The sequence below is a fragment of the Delphinapterus leucas genome, chromosome 17 (genome assembly GCF_059928025.1).
Source record: "Delphinapterus leucas isolate spDelLeu-1000000601 "Yukka" chromosome 17, BTC_Dleu_Yukka2, whole genome shotgun sequence".
NCBI lineage: Eukaryota > Metazoa > Chordata > Mammalia > Artiodactyla > Monodontidae > Delphinapterus > Delphinapterus leucas.
In genome coordinates, this window is record NC_143145.1 from 1,042,530 (window position 1) to 1,054,156 (window position 11,627).

Genomic DNA, 11,627 nt, shown 5'->3' on the forward strand with positions numbered 1-11,627 from the left:
GGTTGTGGTTACTCTGGTCAGAGCTGGTGGCCTCAAAGGGCCCGCAGAGTCATGTGGGGTTTAGCGTGTAAGATCCGAGAGCCTTCGGTGCCAGCTGGCGGTGGATGAGCGGCCCCCTCGTTCTGTCGGCACCACCCTGCTACCCGAATAGCGTCGCGTGGGCCTTGCCCTGGTGTGGTGCCGGCCGCAAGCTGCCCTGCCCAGGCCTGGGGTGGCTTCTGGGCGGGCGAGGATGGAGTCCAGCTGGACGTGGGGTTCGAATTGCCCTCTTCCACCCTCTCCCCGAGCTCCCCGGACTTGGCCGCGCGGCCTGGGGCAGGACAGACCATGCTCCAAGGGGCCAGGGGGAGCTGGGCTGACCAGCGAGAGCACAAGTCCCCACCTCGAACTACGGTCCGGCTCCTGGGACCGCTCAGAGAGCGTCCGGAGGCCAGCGGCCCGCCCTGACGGTTCTGGTTGCCAGGAAAGGCAGTGGCTCCACGGTGTCCCAACCCGCTGGCGGGGCGGGCCCTGGCCAGCGCGGCGTCACGCGGGCGGGGCGGCCAGAGTCCGGGGCGCCAGGGCAGCGGCCAGAGTCCGATGGCGGCGGAGCAGGACCCCGAGGGGCGCGCGGCGGCGCGGCCGCTGCTCACCGACCTGTACCAGGCCACCATGGCGCTGGGCTACTGGCGCGCCGGCCGGGCGCAGGAGGCGGCCGAGTTCGAGCTCTTCTTCCGCCGCTGCCCGTTCGGCGGAGCCTTCGCCCTGGCCGCGGGGCTGCGCGACTGCGTGCGTTTCGTGCGCGCCTTCCGCCTGACGGACGCAGGTAGCCGCCCCCCCGCCCCCCACCCCCGGCAGCCCCCGGCAGCCCCCGGGCCCGGCCGCCCCGGCGAGCCCTCGCCACCACGGCCTCTGTCGCCCCCAGACGTGCAGTTCCTGGCCTCGGTGCTGCCACCAGACACAGACCCCGCGTTCTTCCAGCATCTTCGTGCCCTCGACTGCTCCGGGGTGACGGTGCGGGCCCTGCCCGAGGGCTCCCTCGCCTTCCCCAGCGTGAGTGCCGGGGGAGCGGGGCACGGGGGGTGGGCCAGAGCAGGGCCGGGTGGCGCCGAGCTGACAGCCCGCCCCGCAGGTGCCGCTGCTGCAGGTGTCCGGGCCGCTCCTGGTGGTGCAGCTGCTGGAGACGCCGCTCCTCTGCCTGGTCGGCTACGCCAGGTGGGGCCCGGGGCGCCAGGTGGGGCCTGGGGCGGGACACCCGCCTCCCGCCCGAGGCCGGAAGCCTGGGCTCTCCGGGAAGGAGCGCTGACTTCCGGGCCCGGACCCGTGGGGCGTGGCCCCTGGGGGCGGAGCGCTGAGCCGGGGTCCTGGCAGGGGCCTCCGGCTCCCGCTGCTCGGGTCCTCGGGAGAGGCAGCGCTCTGGGTGGCTTCCCGGCCGTCACTGCGAGTCCCCTGCCCCCTTGCTCCTGCAGCCTCATCGCCACGAACGCCGCGCGGCTTCGCCTGATCGCAGGGCCGGAGAAGCGGCTGCTGGAGCTGGGGCTTCGGCGGGCTCAGGGCCCCGACGGGGGTCTTACCGCCTCTACCTACAGCTACCTGGGCGGTGAGGGCCAGGAGACGGAGGCCTGGTTTGGGGGAGGAGGAGGCCAGCCCTGAGACCCCCTTCAGTGCCTGAAGTCCCCCAACTTTGCCTGATGCCCTGACCCCAGGCTTCGATGGCAGCAGCAACATGCTCGCAGGACAGCTGCGGGGCGTGCCAGTGGCCGGGACCCTGGCGCACTCTTTCATCACCTCCTTTTCAGGCACCGAGGTGCCCCCTGACCCGGTCAGTACCCATGTCCCCCCAGCTGGACTCCAGAGGGCAGACCCCCCAAGCCGAGCCCTTCCCGGGGAGCAGGAGAGGCCAGTCCCTGCTCTGTGCACAGGCAGATACCACGCCTGGCCCACCCAAGCCACGCCGGGCAGGTGGTCTCAGTGCGGCACTGGGAAGCTGGCAGGCAGGTGGCTCAGACTCTCTGCTGGGGTTGAACCAGTCCCCACCCTGCGCTCTGGGTCCTCCATCCTTCACCAACCCTTCTCCATAGATGTTGGCTCCAGCGGCTGGTCAGGGCCCCAGGGTGGACCTGGCCGCCTGCGTGGAGACGTGGTTGGAGCGTGTGTGTGGCCACCTGGGGCTGGGGGTGCAGGAGCCACACCGGGGTGAGCGGGCGGCCTTTGTGGCCTATGCCCTGGCCTTTCCCCGGGCCTTCCAGGGCCTGCTGGACACCTACAGTGTGCAGAGGTGAGGCCCGGGCATCCTCCGGGGGGGCTCAGCGGAGCAGCAGCAGACCCCCTGCCCCCATGTCCCCACCTGCAGGAGTGGTCTCCCCAACTTCCTGGCTGTAGCCCTGGCACTGGAGGAGCTGGGCTACCAGGCAGTGGGAGTGAGGCTGGACAGCGGCGACCTGCTTCAGCAGGCTCAGGAGACGCGTGGCGTCTTCCGAACAGTGGCGGCCCAGTGAGTCCCCCTGGGAGGGGCTTTGCCTTCTGAGAGATCCCCTTCGGTTCAGGAATATTGGGATGGGACAGAGTGAGGGAGGGACCGTGCCTCTCCCACCGTGAGGCTCTCTGATATGCTGCTACCTCAGTAGAGGTACTGCAGCCTTGGCAAGGAAGCTGGGGTGGGCTCGCTCAGGGGCCCATAGAGCCAGTGTGGCTGGGGGCAGATTATCAGGTGGCGGGGAGACGGCATGACTGGGTTGGGAGGGGGCCGGGTGAGTCAGGAGCGTCTAAGGGCTGCCCCCGTCACAGGTTCCGGGTGCCCTGGCTGGAGTCCATCCCCATTGCTGTCAGCAACAACATTGATGAGCAGGAGCTGGCCAGGCTGTCCCAGAAGGTAGGCGGGGCAGGGGCAGCCCAGAGGGTGGCTCGGGGGGCCCTGGGCCTGCAGATGCTGGCCGAGCTCATTTCCCCCTCCCCCCCAGGGCAGTGAGGTGAACGTCATCGGCATCGGTACTAGCGTGGTCACCTGCCCTCGCCAGCCTTCCCTGGGCTGTGTCTACAAGGTGGAGACAAGAGTCCGGGGCCCAGTGGGGATGGGCTGGGGATGGACCATGGGTCTGGGGAGAAGGGTCCAGATAGCTCAGCACCCTGTCCCTGTAGCTGGTGTCCGTGGGAGGCCAGCCGCGGATGAAGCTGACCGAGGACCCCGAGAAGCAGACATTGCCTGGAAGCAAGGCTGCCTTCCGGCTCCTGGGCTCCGATGGTGAGGCCCCGCCCACCCTCCGCAGTTGAGCTCAAGGCCCCAGGCCCCGTGCATGCTTGGCGCCCTCACATGCGCACCCACACAGGGGCTCTGCTGTTAGACGTGCTGCAGTTAGCAGAGGAGCCACCTCCCCAGGCTGGCCAGGAGCTCAGAGTCTGGCCTCGAGGGACCCAGGAGTCCTGTACCGTGAGGCCGGTGCACGTGGAGCCGCTGCTGCGACTCTGGGTCCAGCAGGGACAGGTGACCGCCCCTAGCCACCCACCCCCTTAGCCTGCACCTTCAACTCAAATCAAGCTCGGACACCTGATCTCGAGCCAGCCCCTTCCTCCCTCTTCCCCCCAGCTGTGTGAGCCCCTCCCATCTCTGGCCGAATCTAGAGCCTTCGCCCAGCAGTCCCTGAGCCGTCTGAGTCCTGCCCACAGGAGGCTCGAGCAGCCTGCGCTGTACCAGGTGGGTGTAGGGCCCACATCATCAACCCGCCCTGTGCCCTCTCTCCCCCCACGGCCACCCATCGTCCCCCCCCCCTCCTCCCTGCAGGTGGCGCTGTCTGAGAAGCTCCGGGCCCTGGTGGACAGACTGAGTGCAGAGGTGCCCTCTGAGAATCCCCTGCTGGGAGCTGCCTGAAATGAACATGAGTCACTCACTATCCCCACAGCTTGTCATGTGTCATTTCTTCACCCAGCCTGCCACTCACTGGACCCCCAGGGCTTCCCAGGGTGGGCTGGAGTCAGGAATCAGCATGAGGGTTCATCCTCCCAGGGAAGACCCCAGCCCAGCCAGGGCAGGTAGGCAGCCCCGTGCTGAGACCTGAGGTTGGCTAAGGCCGGTGGGGTGGGGGTCGGTATCTGAGGCCTGGGGAGCTGGACTGTAGGAGCAGATCCGGGGCAGGACAGGGTAGGGCTGTGGGGAAAGGGAGGGGGCTTTGGTGCCCAACTAGGAGCTGGGGGGGTTGGTTACTGGAAGACCTCTCCATGCTAGAGACTCGAGGCGGGCTGGGGATGAAGTGCCAGATGGAGGGGCTCCGGGATTCCCCCCGGGCGGGGCAGGCTCGGTGGGACACCTCAAGCTTCCCCAGCCAAGGAGAGGCCTGGGTGTCCCCTGCCACTGCTGCTGCCAGCTCTGTGGGACCCTGTACCCCTGGGCTCCACCCATCTGGCTCCCTGTCGGCCCTGGCATCTGTCACGGCACGGACTAGGCCTGGGCCTTGGGGACCCAGCTCCCGCCCCTGCAGTCCTGGGAAAGGAGAGGAGGGCTCGGGGCCTGCCTGCACTAGAGCTGGTGAAGGTGAGGGAGCAGGGACTGGCTCAGCTCTGGGCACCTGGCCAGGGTCCTGGGCTGGCCCTGCCTCTGTGTGAGCAGGCTCGTCAGGTCTCCACCGGCTTTGGCTCCGGAGGAGCCACTCAGGAGAGAGGTTTGAGGCCCTGCAGGATAGAGGGCGGGGCCTGGGCTTCTCCCACCTGGGTGAGGGACACAAGCAGGCCAGGACGAGGGGGAATGCCGACTGTCCAGGGTGCTTCCCGGAGCACTTCTGCCTGCCCAGGTATTTGGCCAGACCAGCTCTTCTGGCTCCCCTGGACCAGGCTGGGCAGTGGCCGCTGCGCTGCTGGGTGAGGGTGACAGCGGGGATTTGGGGCAGAGGCCCGGTCAGGCCAGCCCTGGGGAGCAGGAGGCTTGGAGAGAGACACAGACTCCGCCCGCCGCCGCCACACACACATCAGGACACGCACCAGGCCCCAGGTACCCACAGGTCACCACTTCTGAGCTTTGCACTTCCTCAGTGCCAGGACCCAGACACTCCCCCACACACCGTGATCCATCCAGTGACGTCAGTCACCTGCAAGGGCACCTGGGAGGCACAGGGCAGCTCCTCTTGCTTCCGGCTCCCCCCCAGGGCTGCTCCGAATCATCCCCATGCCCGGGATGTCCGGCCGGGTCAGGATGCAGAGAGGAGAGCCCAGCCCCCGGCCGCAAGCGCAGCCTGGCCCTGACTGCTTCTTTAGGGCTGAATCAGGCGAGGCCTCAGCTCAGGGCTGGGCCCAGACTTCTAAAACCTGCTGGGGCCTCCTCAGAGCTGTCTACACCTGCCCAGGATTCCCTGCCCAGACGGGTCGGAAGTCAGGGTCAGGGACCCTTCCCCCCCTCCCCTTGCAGATCCACTGTCTCCCAGGGACCTTGCCCTTTTCCCAGGTCCTGGTGGGCAGAGCCTAGGCTGGCCACTCACCAACAACAGTCTGGGCGGGAAGACCCTTCAAAAGCCCCCGCGGGCACCACACCTGGGGACACCCCCGTGTGGCTCCCCGACCTCCCGCCCCCACAGAGCATGCACACGCACATGCACCCACACGCTGCCACGCCTGTCCCTGGGCCCGCCTGCCTGGGGCCTGCTTCTAGGTCAGGCCTGGGCACGGCTTCTGGGAGGACCAGTGCCAGGTGCTGCAGGCTGAGCCCGGCTGAGCAGCTCAGTGTGTGCGGCGGCCATGGCTGGGGGCGCGTGGGACTGGGCCCAGGGGGCTCCCGTGGGAGCCCTAACCCTGACGGCTCTGGCTGAAGGGATCCGGGCCAGCCAGGGGCAGCCCCCGGGACCCCCTTCCACCGGCCCTCAGCCCGAACCTGAGCTTGAACGCGGGGTAGAGCCTGGGCAGGCAGCCGCCATTTCCCCAGCTGGCAGTGAACCCTTCTCCCAGCCTCCTGCCCAGGAGCCAGCCCCTGAGGGACCCGGTCTTCGTCTGGTGAGCAGGAGGGATGCCTGGGGGGTAAAGGGGGACGGAGCCGGAAAAAAACAGAAAGGCACGGGGGTTTTGTCAAGAGCTGGGACGGGGTGGGGAGGAAGAGAGTGGGAGAGGCAAGGGGGTCTCACAGTCTCCCCTCGCCCCCACTCCCAGACTCCCCAGAGTTCCTTGGAAGAGGGGGCCCTCGCAGACCTGGCGTCGTACACGGCTGCCTGTCTGGACGAGGCTGGCTTTGCGGGAACGCGGGTGACAGCACTCACCCTGTCCTCAGCCCTGGAGGCCCGGGGGGAGCGGCTGGAGGACCAGGTTGGCCCCCGTCCCCTCCCTGCCCTTGGAGTCTCCCGCCTGGTCCCCTCCAGGGCTGGGGGCTAGAGGGAGCAGCCCCCTTCAGGCCGCAGCTGCTTGGTCGGGGTACTGAGGGTAACGCGCAGGGGCCACGGAGACTGGACTACTGACGTCCGCCCCTCCACGCCAGGTGCGCGGCCTTGTGCGAGGGCTGCTGGCACAGGTGCCCAGCCTGGCGGAGTGGAGGCCCCAGCGGGCGGCCCTGCAGGTGCTGAGCGCACTGGCCCTGGAGCACCCTCGGGGCGTGGTGTGTCCACTGCTGCCGCACTCACTGCCCCCGGCCCGGTAACCCGCCCCGCCCCCGCGGCCCCGACACAGCTTCCCTCCCCTCTCCAGCTTGTGGTGGAGACTGGCCCAGGGTGGGGTGGGTCATGGCGGGGCAGGGCCTTCCCTGCCTTCCGCTCCTGCCTCTCATCCACTGAGGGTCCTCAGTGCTGGGTTCCAGGCTTGGGGCCTGCCTTCTCTCTCCAGGCCTCTCCTGCAGCCCAGCCTGGCGGGGTGTGCTTCTGAGCAAGCCAGGTGGCTGCTGCACCCCAACGCCCATGGCTCTTTGGTTAGTCTGCCCCAGGAGAAGCTATCTGTGGCTTTATTCTCTACGGTGATTGTTCATAATGCCAGGCTTGTTTCACCGTTACTGGCCAAACAGGGTTCTGGGTGGTCCCTGCCGGGCAGCTGATCCTGCAGACTTGGCTCCGTTGTGGTCACTGCACAGATGCCACTTATTTTGTTTCCCTGGGATCGCGGGGTTGGTTACCTGCCCCTCCTCCTGCTGGAGTCCTAGTGGCCGCCTCCCCGACCTGGAGACTCCCGTCATCCCAGCGCCAGGCTCTGGCTCACACGCCCCGTGCCCCCAGGGCGGCAGCCGGGCTTTGGCGTGGCCTGAGCCAGAACCAGCGCGTGAATGGGCAGGTGCTGGTGCAGCTGCTCTGGGTGCTAAAGGGCTCAGCCAGATTCCAGCTGGAGGCACTGGCGGTAGGTGGCATTGCCAGGGGACTCCCCTGGCCCTGGCCCAAGGGGACAGGAGAGTCTGGGCTCAGGGGTTTGGGGGCAGCAGGCTCTCACCTGAGTCACACCCATCTATAACGTCTCTCAAGCATAGAAGCTTTGTCCTCGCCCTGTCTGCGGTGTCTGAGCCTGAATGAGCCCCTTGTTCCATAGGCCACTCGTGCCCTCGGGGAGATGCTGGCTGTGTCCGGCTGCGTGGGTGCCACATGGGGCTTCTACCCGCATCTTCTCCTTGTGCTGGTCACACAGCTACATGAGCTGGCCCGGGACCCATGCCCCACTGACATCCCCAAGGTTTGGGCCCCATCCCACCAAGGGCTACCGTACAGCCACGCCAGGTGAGGGGTGCACACCGGGGGGAGTGAGGGCTGGGCCAGTGCCCTCCTCTGCTGCCCACCCCCCTCCAGCTGCACAGGAGAGGCCTTGAAGGCCCTGTTCACTGGGGATGCCTGCTGCATGGTGGTCACGTGCATGGAGCAGGCTGGAGGCTGGAGAAGACTGGTGGGAGCCCACACCCACCTGGAGGGTGTCCTGCTGCTGGCCAGGTGCAGGGCAGGGGTATGGGATAAGAGGCAGGGGCATGGGGGTTGTTGGGTAGAGGCTTCGTGAGGGGCGAGGCCGGAAGCGGAGGGAGAGCTCCCATTTCCGCCTCATCACAGTGCCATGGTGGCGCACGCCGACCACCACCTGCGAGGCCTGTTCGCGGACTTGCTGCCCCAGCTGCGCAGCGCGGAAGACGCACAGCGCCTCACGGCTATGGCCTTCTTCACCGGAGTGAGCCCGCTTCCAGGATGCGTGGTGAGGGGTGACCATGGACTTGGCCCCTAAGCGGCCGGGCCGGCACGGGAACGCGAGCGTGCTGACCCTGTGTCCCCCCGCCCAGCTGTTGCAGAGCCGGCCCACCACACGGCTTCTGCGGGAGGAGGTCATCCTGGAGCGGCTCTGCGCTTGGCAGGGCGATCCCGAGCCCACCGTGCACTGGCTGGGCCTGCTGGGCCTCGGCCACCTGGCGCACGAAGGAAGGTGAGGGGCAGGACTGGGCGGGGTCTGGGCGGGGTCTGCGAGGGGTCTCCCACGAGTCCCCGTCCCTGCAGGTGCGTCACGTGAGCACGCTGCTGCCCGCGCTCCTGGGCGCCCTGGGCGAGGGTGACGCGCGGCTCGTGGGCGCCGCACTGGGGACGCTGCGGAGGGTCCTGATGCGGCCGCGGGCGCCGGTGCGGCTCGTGGGCGCGGAGCTGGGACCGCTCCTCCCACCGCTTCTGGAAGACGTGAGCCCGCCCCTCCGGCCCCGCCCCTCCCGCCGTCACCACCCCCTCCCCAGGCTCTCCCAGGGTTCCTCAACCAGGCCCCGCTCCTGGCCCCCAGATCGCGCCCCCAGACGGCAGCCCTCCGGACACCCTCTCCCTGCTGGCTCCGCCCTGACCGCGCCCTGCTATGCAGGCCCGGGACTCGGTCCGCGCCTCGGCGGTCGGGCTCCTCGGGACGCTGGTGCGGCGCGGCCGGGGCGGGCTCCGGGTGGGGCTCCGGGTGGGGCTCGGCGGCCCCCTGCGGAAGCAGGTGCTGCAGTCTCGTGCCGCTGCTGTTGCGACTGTATGACCCCAGCCGGGACACCAATGAGGTCAGTCCCCCCAAGACTGTCCCATGGCTGTCTCCATCCAGCCCCACCCATTCCCACGACAGCTGCCTCTCCAAAGATTACAGGTCGGGGACTTCCCCCAGGACCTCAGGTGCAGGTGACATGCGCAGCCAGGTTCCTGGTCTTTCCTGGGCCGCCTGCGCCTCCACCCCTCATCCTGGCCACCCTCCCCCTCCCAGGCCATTTCTTGCCACTTTCTGGACTCCTAACCTTGCTCCCTTCCCCTGTTCCAGAGCTCAGAGTGGACCCTGACCCTCTGTGACCAGGCCCTGAGCTGGGGCCTACTGGAGGAGATGGTCACCGTGGCCCACTGCAACAGCCCTGAGGCCCTAAGCCGCATCTGCCACCGCCTGGTCAGTTGGGGGAGGACAGTGACAATGATGGGGTATATGGTCAGCTGTCCGCTTGGTCCACCAGGGCCACTCCCCCCAAACTGAGTCTTCCCACCCTTCCAGTCAAGGTGGTGGCAGGTCTAAAGCCTCAGGTCCTGATGCCATGTCCCGGGGGATCCCCAGGGTCCTCAGCCCCTGGACTCACCTCTGCGGCCTCCTTTCCATGCAGAATTGGCCCTCCTGTCCTGCCATGAGCCCTTCCGTCCCCAGGTTCAGTGGTACCCAAGTCACATGCCCCGCTTCCTGAGCCAGACCCAGGGCTACCTGCGGAGCCCACAGGACTCCCTGCGCTGGGCAGCTGTTGTGCTCATGGGTAAGGCAGTCCTGGTGTCACACTGTTCCTTGCACCTAGGGCTCTGGGAGCTGGGCCAGCCCCTCCCTGCTGTGGGCACGGGGCCAGCACTCAGGGTTTGCTTTGGTCCAGGCTTCCTGGTCCATCACTCAAGCCCGAGCCGCATCAACCAGGACCTGCTAGACAATCTGTTCCAGGGTGAGGACCCGACTCACCGGGGCATGGGGTTCCGGAAAGGTGGTGGGTGCTAGGGCGGAGCGGATGGGAATGGATGGATGGAGAGCTGGGGCTCTGGGGCCCTCCCGCGCCATGAACTGCCCTGTCCCCACAGACCTGGGGCAGCTGCAGAGTGACCCTGCGCCCACTGTGGTGGCAGCGGCACAAGCGTCCACCCAGCAGGTGGTGCTGCTGGCTCAGGCGCAGCACCCTCCCTGCCTGGGCCGGTGCCACTCCCACCCTGCCCGGCCCCCACCAGTCTACAGAGACAGCCCGTTCCAGCACCACCGGAGCCCTGCTGGCCCCTGGGGCTGCTTAGGACCAGGCTGAGCCCGACTGGCCCGCCTTCCGGGTGGGAGCCAGGGTGCTGTCTGGCACCCCACCGCTCTGTGGCCAGTCTTGGCAGGGGCAGATCTGCAGAAGAGGCCCCCCCTTGAGGGGCACCCTGGGCTCGGTGCTGGGCACCAATGCCTGCCCCCCGGAGCCATGCAAGGCCTGTTGCCCACAAAGACCCCTCTCCGGGAGCTCACCCCCCGAGACAGCCCTACGACCTAGACGGGGCACGCACCTTCTGACGGAGCACCATTTCACCCTCAGCCTCTTGCCTCGTACACCCCTGGGTCCATCTGTCCCCCCTCAGCCCCCTGCCTGGATGACACCTGACCTCCCGGGCCGAGGCCTGGTGGGGGCCACTGTGAAGCTGGCACAGCCCTGGGAGCCGGCGCCGTGATAGGCCGCCCTCTGCCTGGGCCCTCCCGGCCACCCCAGCAGCCCATCACCCCTCGTCACATGCTCCACTCCTGGCTGGCCATGTCCTGGCCTGAGGTTCTGAGGTTCCTGGCCAAGAAGCACTGATCTGTCCTCCTGTCCACACCCGCTGCCCCACAGCCTGGCCCCGTTCCTGCCCCTCCCCCGCACTTACCGTGTCAGACCCCACCTGGGCCTTCTCCGGAAGCTGTCCCCGACCTCCCCACTGGACAGCACGGGCCTGAGATGACACCTGCGGGCTCAGGTGTGGGCTGCCAGCATTCGCACCCCACTAGGCTGAGCTGTCGCGCCAGCACCCCAGCACCCTGCTCAGGGGTGAATGGAGGCGTGACTGGACGTGTGGGGAAGAGGCCCCTCAGGACGGCTCCGAGGCCATGACCCAATCCATCCAAACCCTGGATGGGCGGCTTCCTCCACCTGGAGTGCCCACCTTGAGGTGTCCTCTTGCCCTTTCAGGGCCCCCCCAATGCTGCCTCCTCCTCAGAGGAGGCCTCAACTCACACAGCCTCTTGGAGGCTGGGGTCCTGCCCATCCCTGTGGAAAGCGTTTAAAATAAACACACAGATCCTAGGGGTTCAGCGTCTGTCTGGGGCCTGGGTCTGGGCCAAGGCTGGGTTCTGATGCGCTGGGCCTGGTCCGAGATCGGGCTCGGGCTAAGATTACAAGGAAGACAGCACGTAGCCAGGAGTTTGGGTCAGCTCCGGTGTGGGCGGAAGGTCAGGCAGGTTTCACCCTGAGCTGAGAAGCTGTGCTTTGGGCCTATGCATGCTGAGCCAATGGGGTTGGGGCTCAGCAGGAAGGGGTTGGGGTCTCCTCGTAGGTCATTCCCAGGGCAGGGGAGGCTCGGACCGAGGGCACTGGTCTGTGTGAAGCCAGGGGTATGGTTTGGGGTATTGGTTCGGCTTCTCCAAAGCAGATGCCCAAACTGGATTAAACTACAAGAAATGTATCGGAGTACACCCTGGAGAGGCCAGGAGGCTGTCAGACGCCCGTGAAGGAGAGGAGGACGGAAGGAAGGGAGGTT

At 67.6% G+C, this 11,627-nt stretch overlaps 2 protein-coding genes across 3 annotated transcripts; both read left to right on the forward strand.

Annotated features, from left to right (window-relative positions):
• The first annotated feature begins 547 nt into the window (after nucleotides 1–547).
• Nucleotides 548–3,872, forward strand: NAPRT (nicotinate phosphoribosyltransferase). 2 transcript variants are annotated; one of them, XM_022555412.3, is made up of 13 exons: nucleotides 548–805; nucleotides 905–1,032; nucleotides 1,112–1,194; nucleotides 1,449–1,579; nucleotides 1,686–1,801; nucleotides 2,061–2,257; nucleotides 2,333–2,473; nucleotides 2,767–2,851; nucleotides 2,940–3,020; nucleotides 3,118–3,220; nucleotides 3,306–3,460; nucleotides 3,563–3,670; nucleotides 3,758–3,872. In XM_022555412.3, exons 1-13 carry the CDS (start codon nucleotides 580–582, stop codon nucleotides 3,842–3,844), a joined length of 1,641 nt encoding a protein of 546 aa, XP_022411120.1. In that variant the 5' UTR covers nucleotides 548–579; the 3' UTR covers nucleotides 3,845–3,872. The 2 variants fall into 2 exon arrangements, with proteins under 2 accessions (XP_022411120.1, XP_089754601.1); XM_089898475.1 differs by lacking the exons at nucleotides 548–805; nucleotides 905–1,032 and having other exon boundaries at nucleotides 1,112–1,213.
• Nucleotides 3,873–5,648: 1,776 nt separating this feature from the next.
• Nucleotides 5,649–11,173, forward strand: MROH6 (maestro heat like repeat family member 6). The gene is given in 16 exon segments (XM_030764214.2): nucleotides 5,649–5,949; nucleotides 6,103–6,255; nucleotides 6,425–6,579; nucleotides 7,149–7,266; nucleotides 7,453–7,637; nucleotides 7,707–7,844; nucleotides 7,959–8,073; nucleotides 8,183–8,309; nucleotides 8,312–8,322; nucleotides 8,394–8,567; nucleotides 8,740–8,864; nucleotides 8,866–8,917; nucleotides 9,169–9,288; nucleotides 9,538–9,640; nucleotides 9,752–9,817; nucleotides 9,951–11,173. Coding segments are annotated over 16 exon segments (2,109 nt in total). The 5' UTR covers nucleotides 5,649–5,697; the 3' UTR covers nucleotides 10,166–11,173.
• The last annotated feature ends 454 nt before the right edge of the window (nucleotides 11,174–11,627 follow it).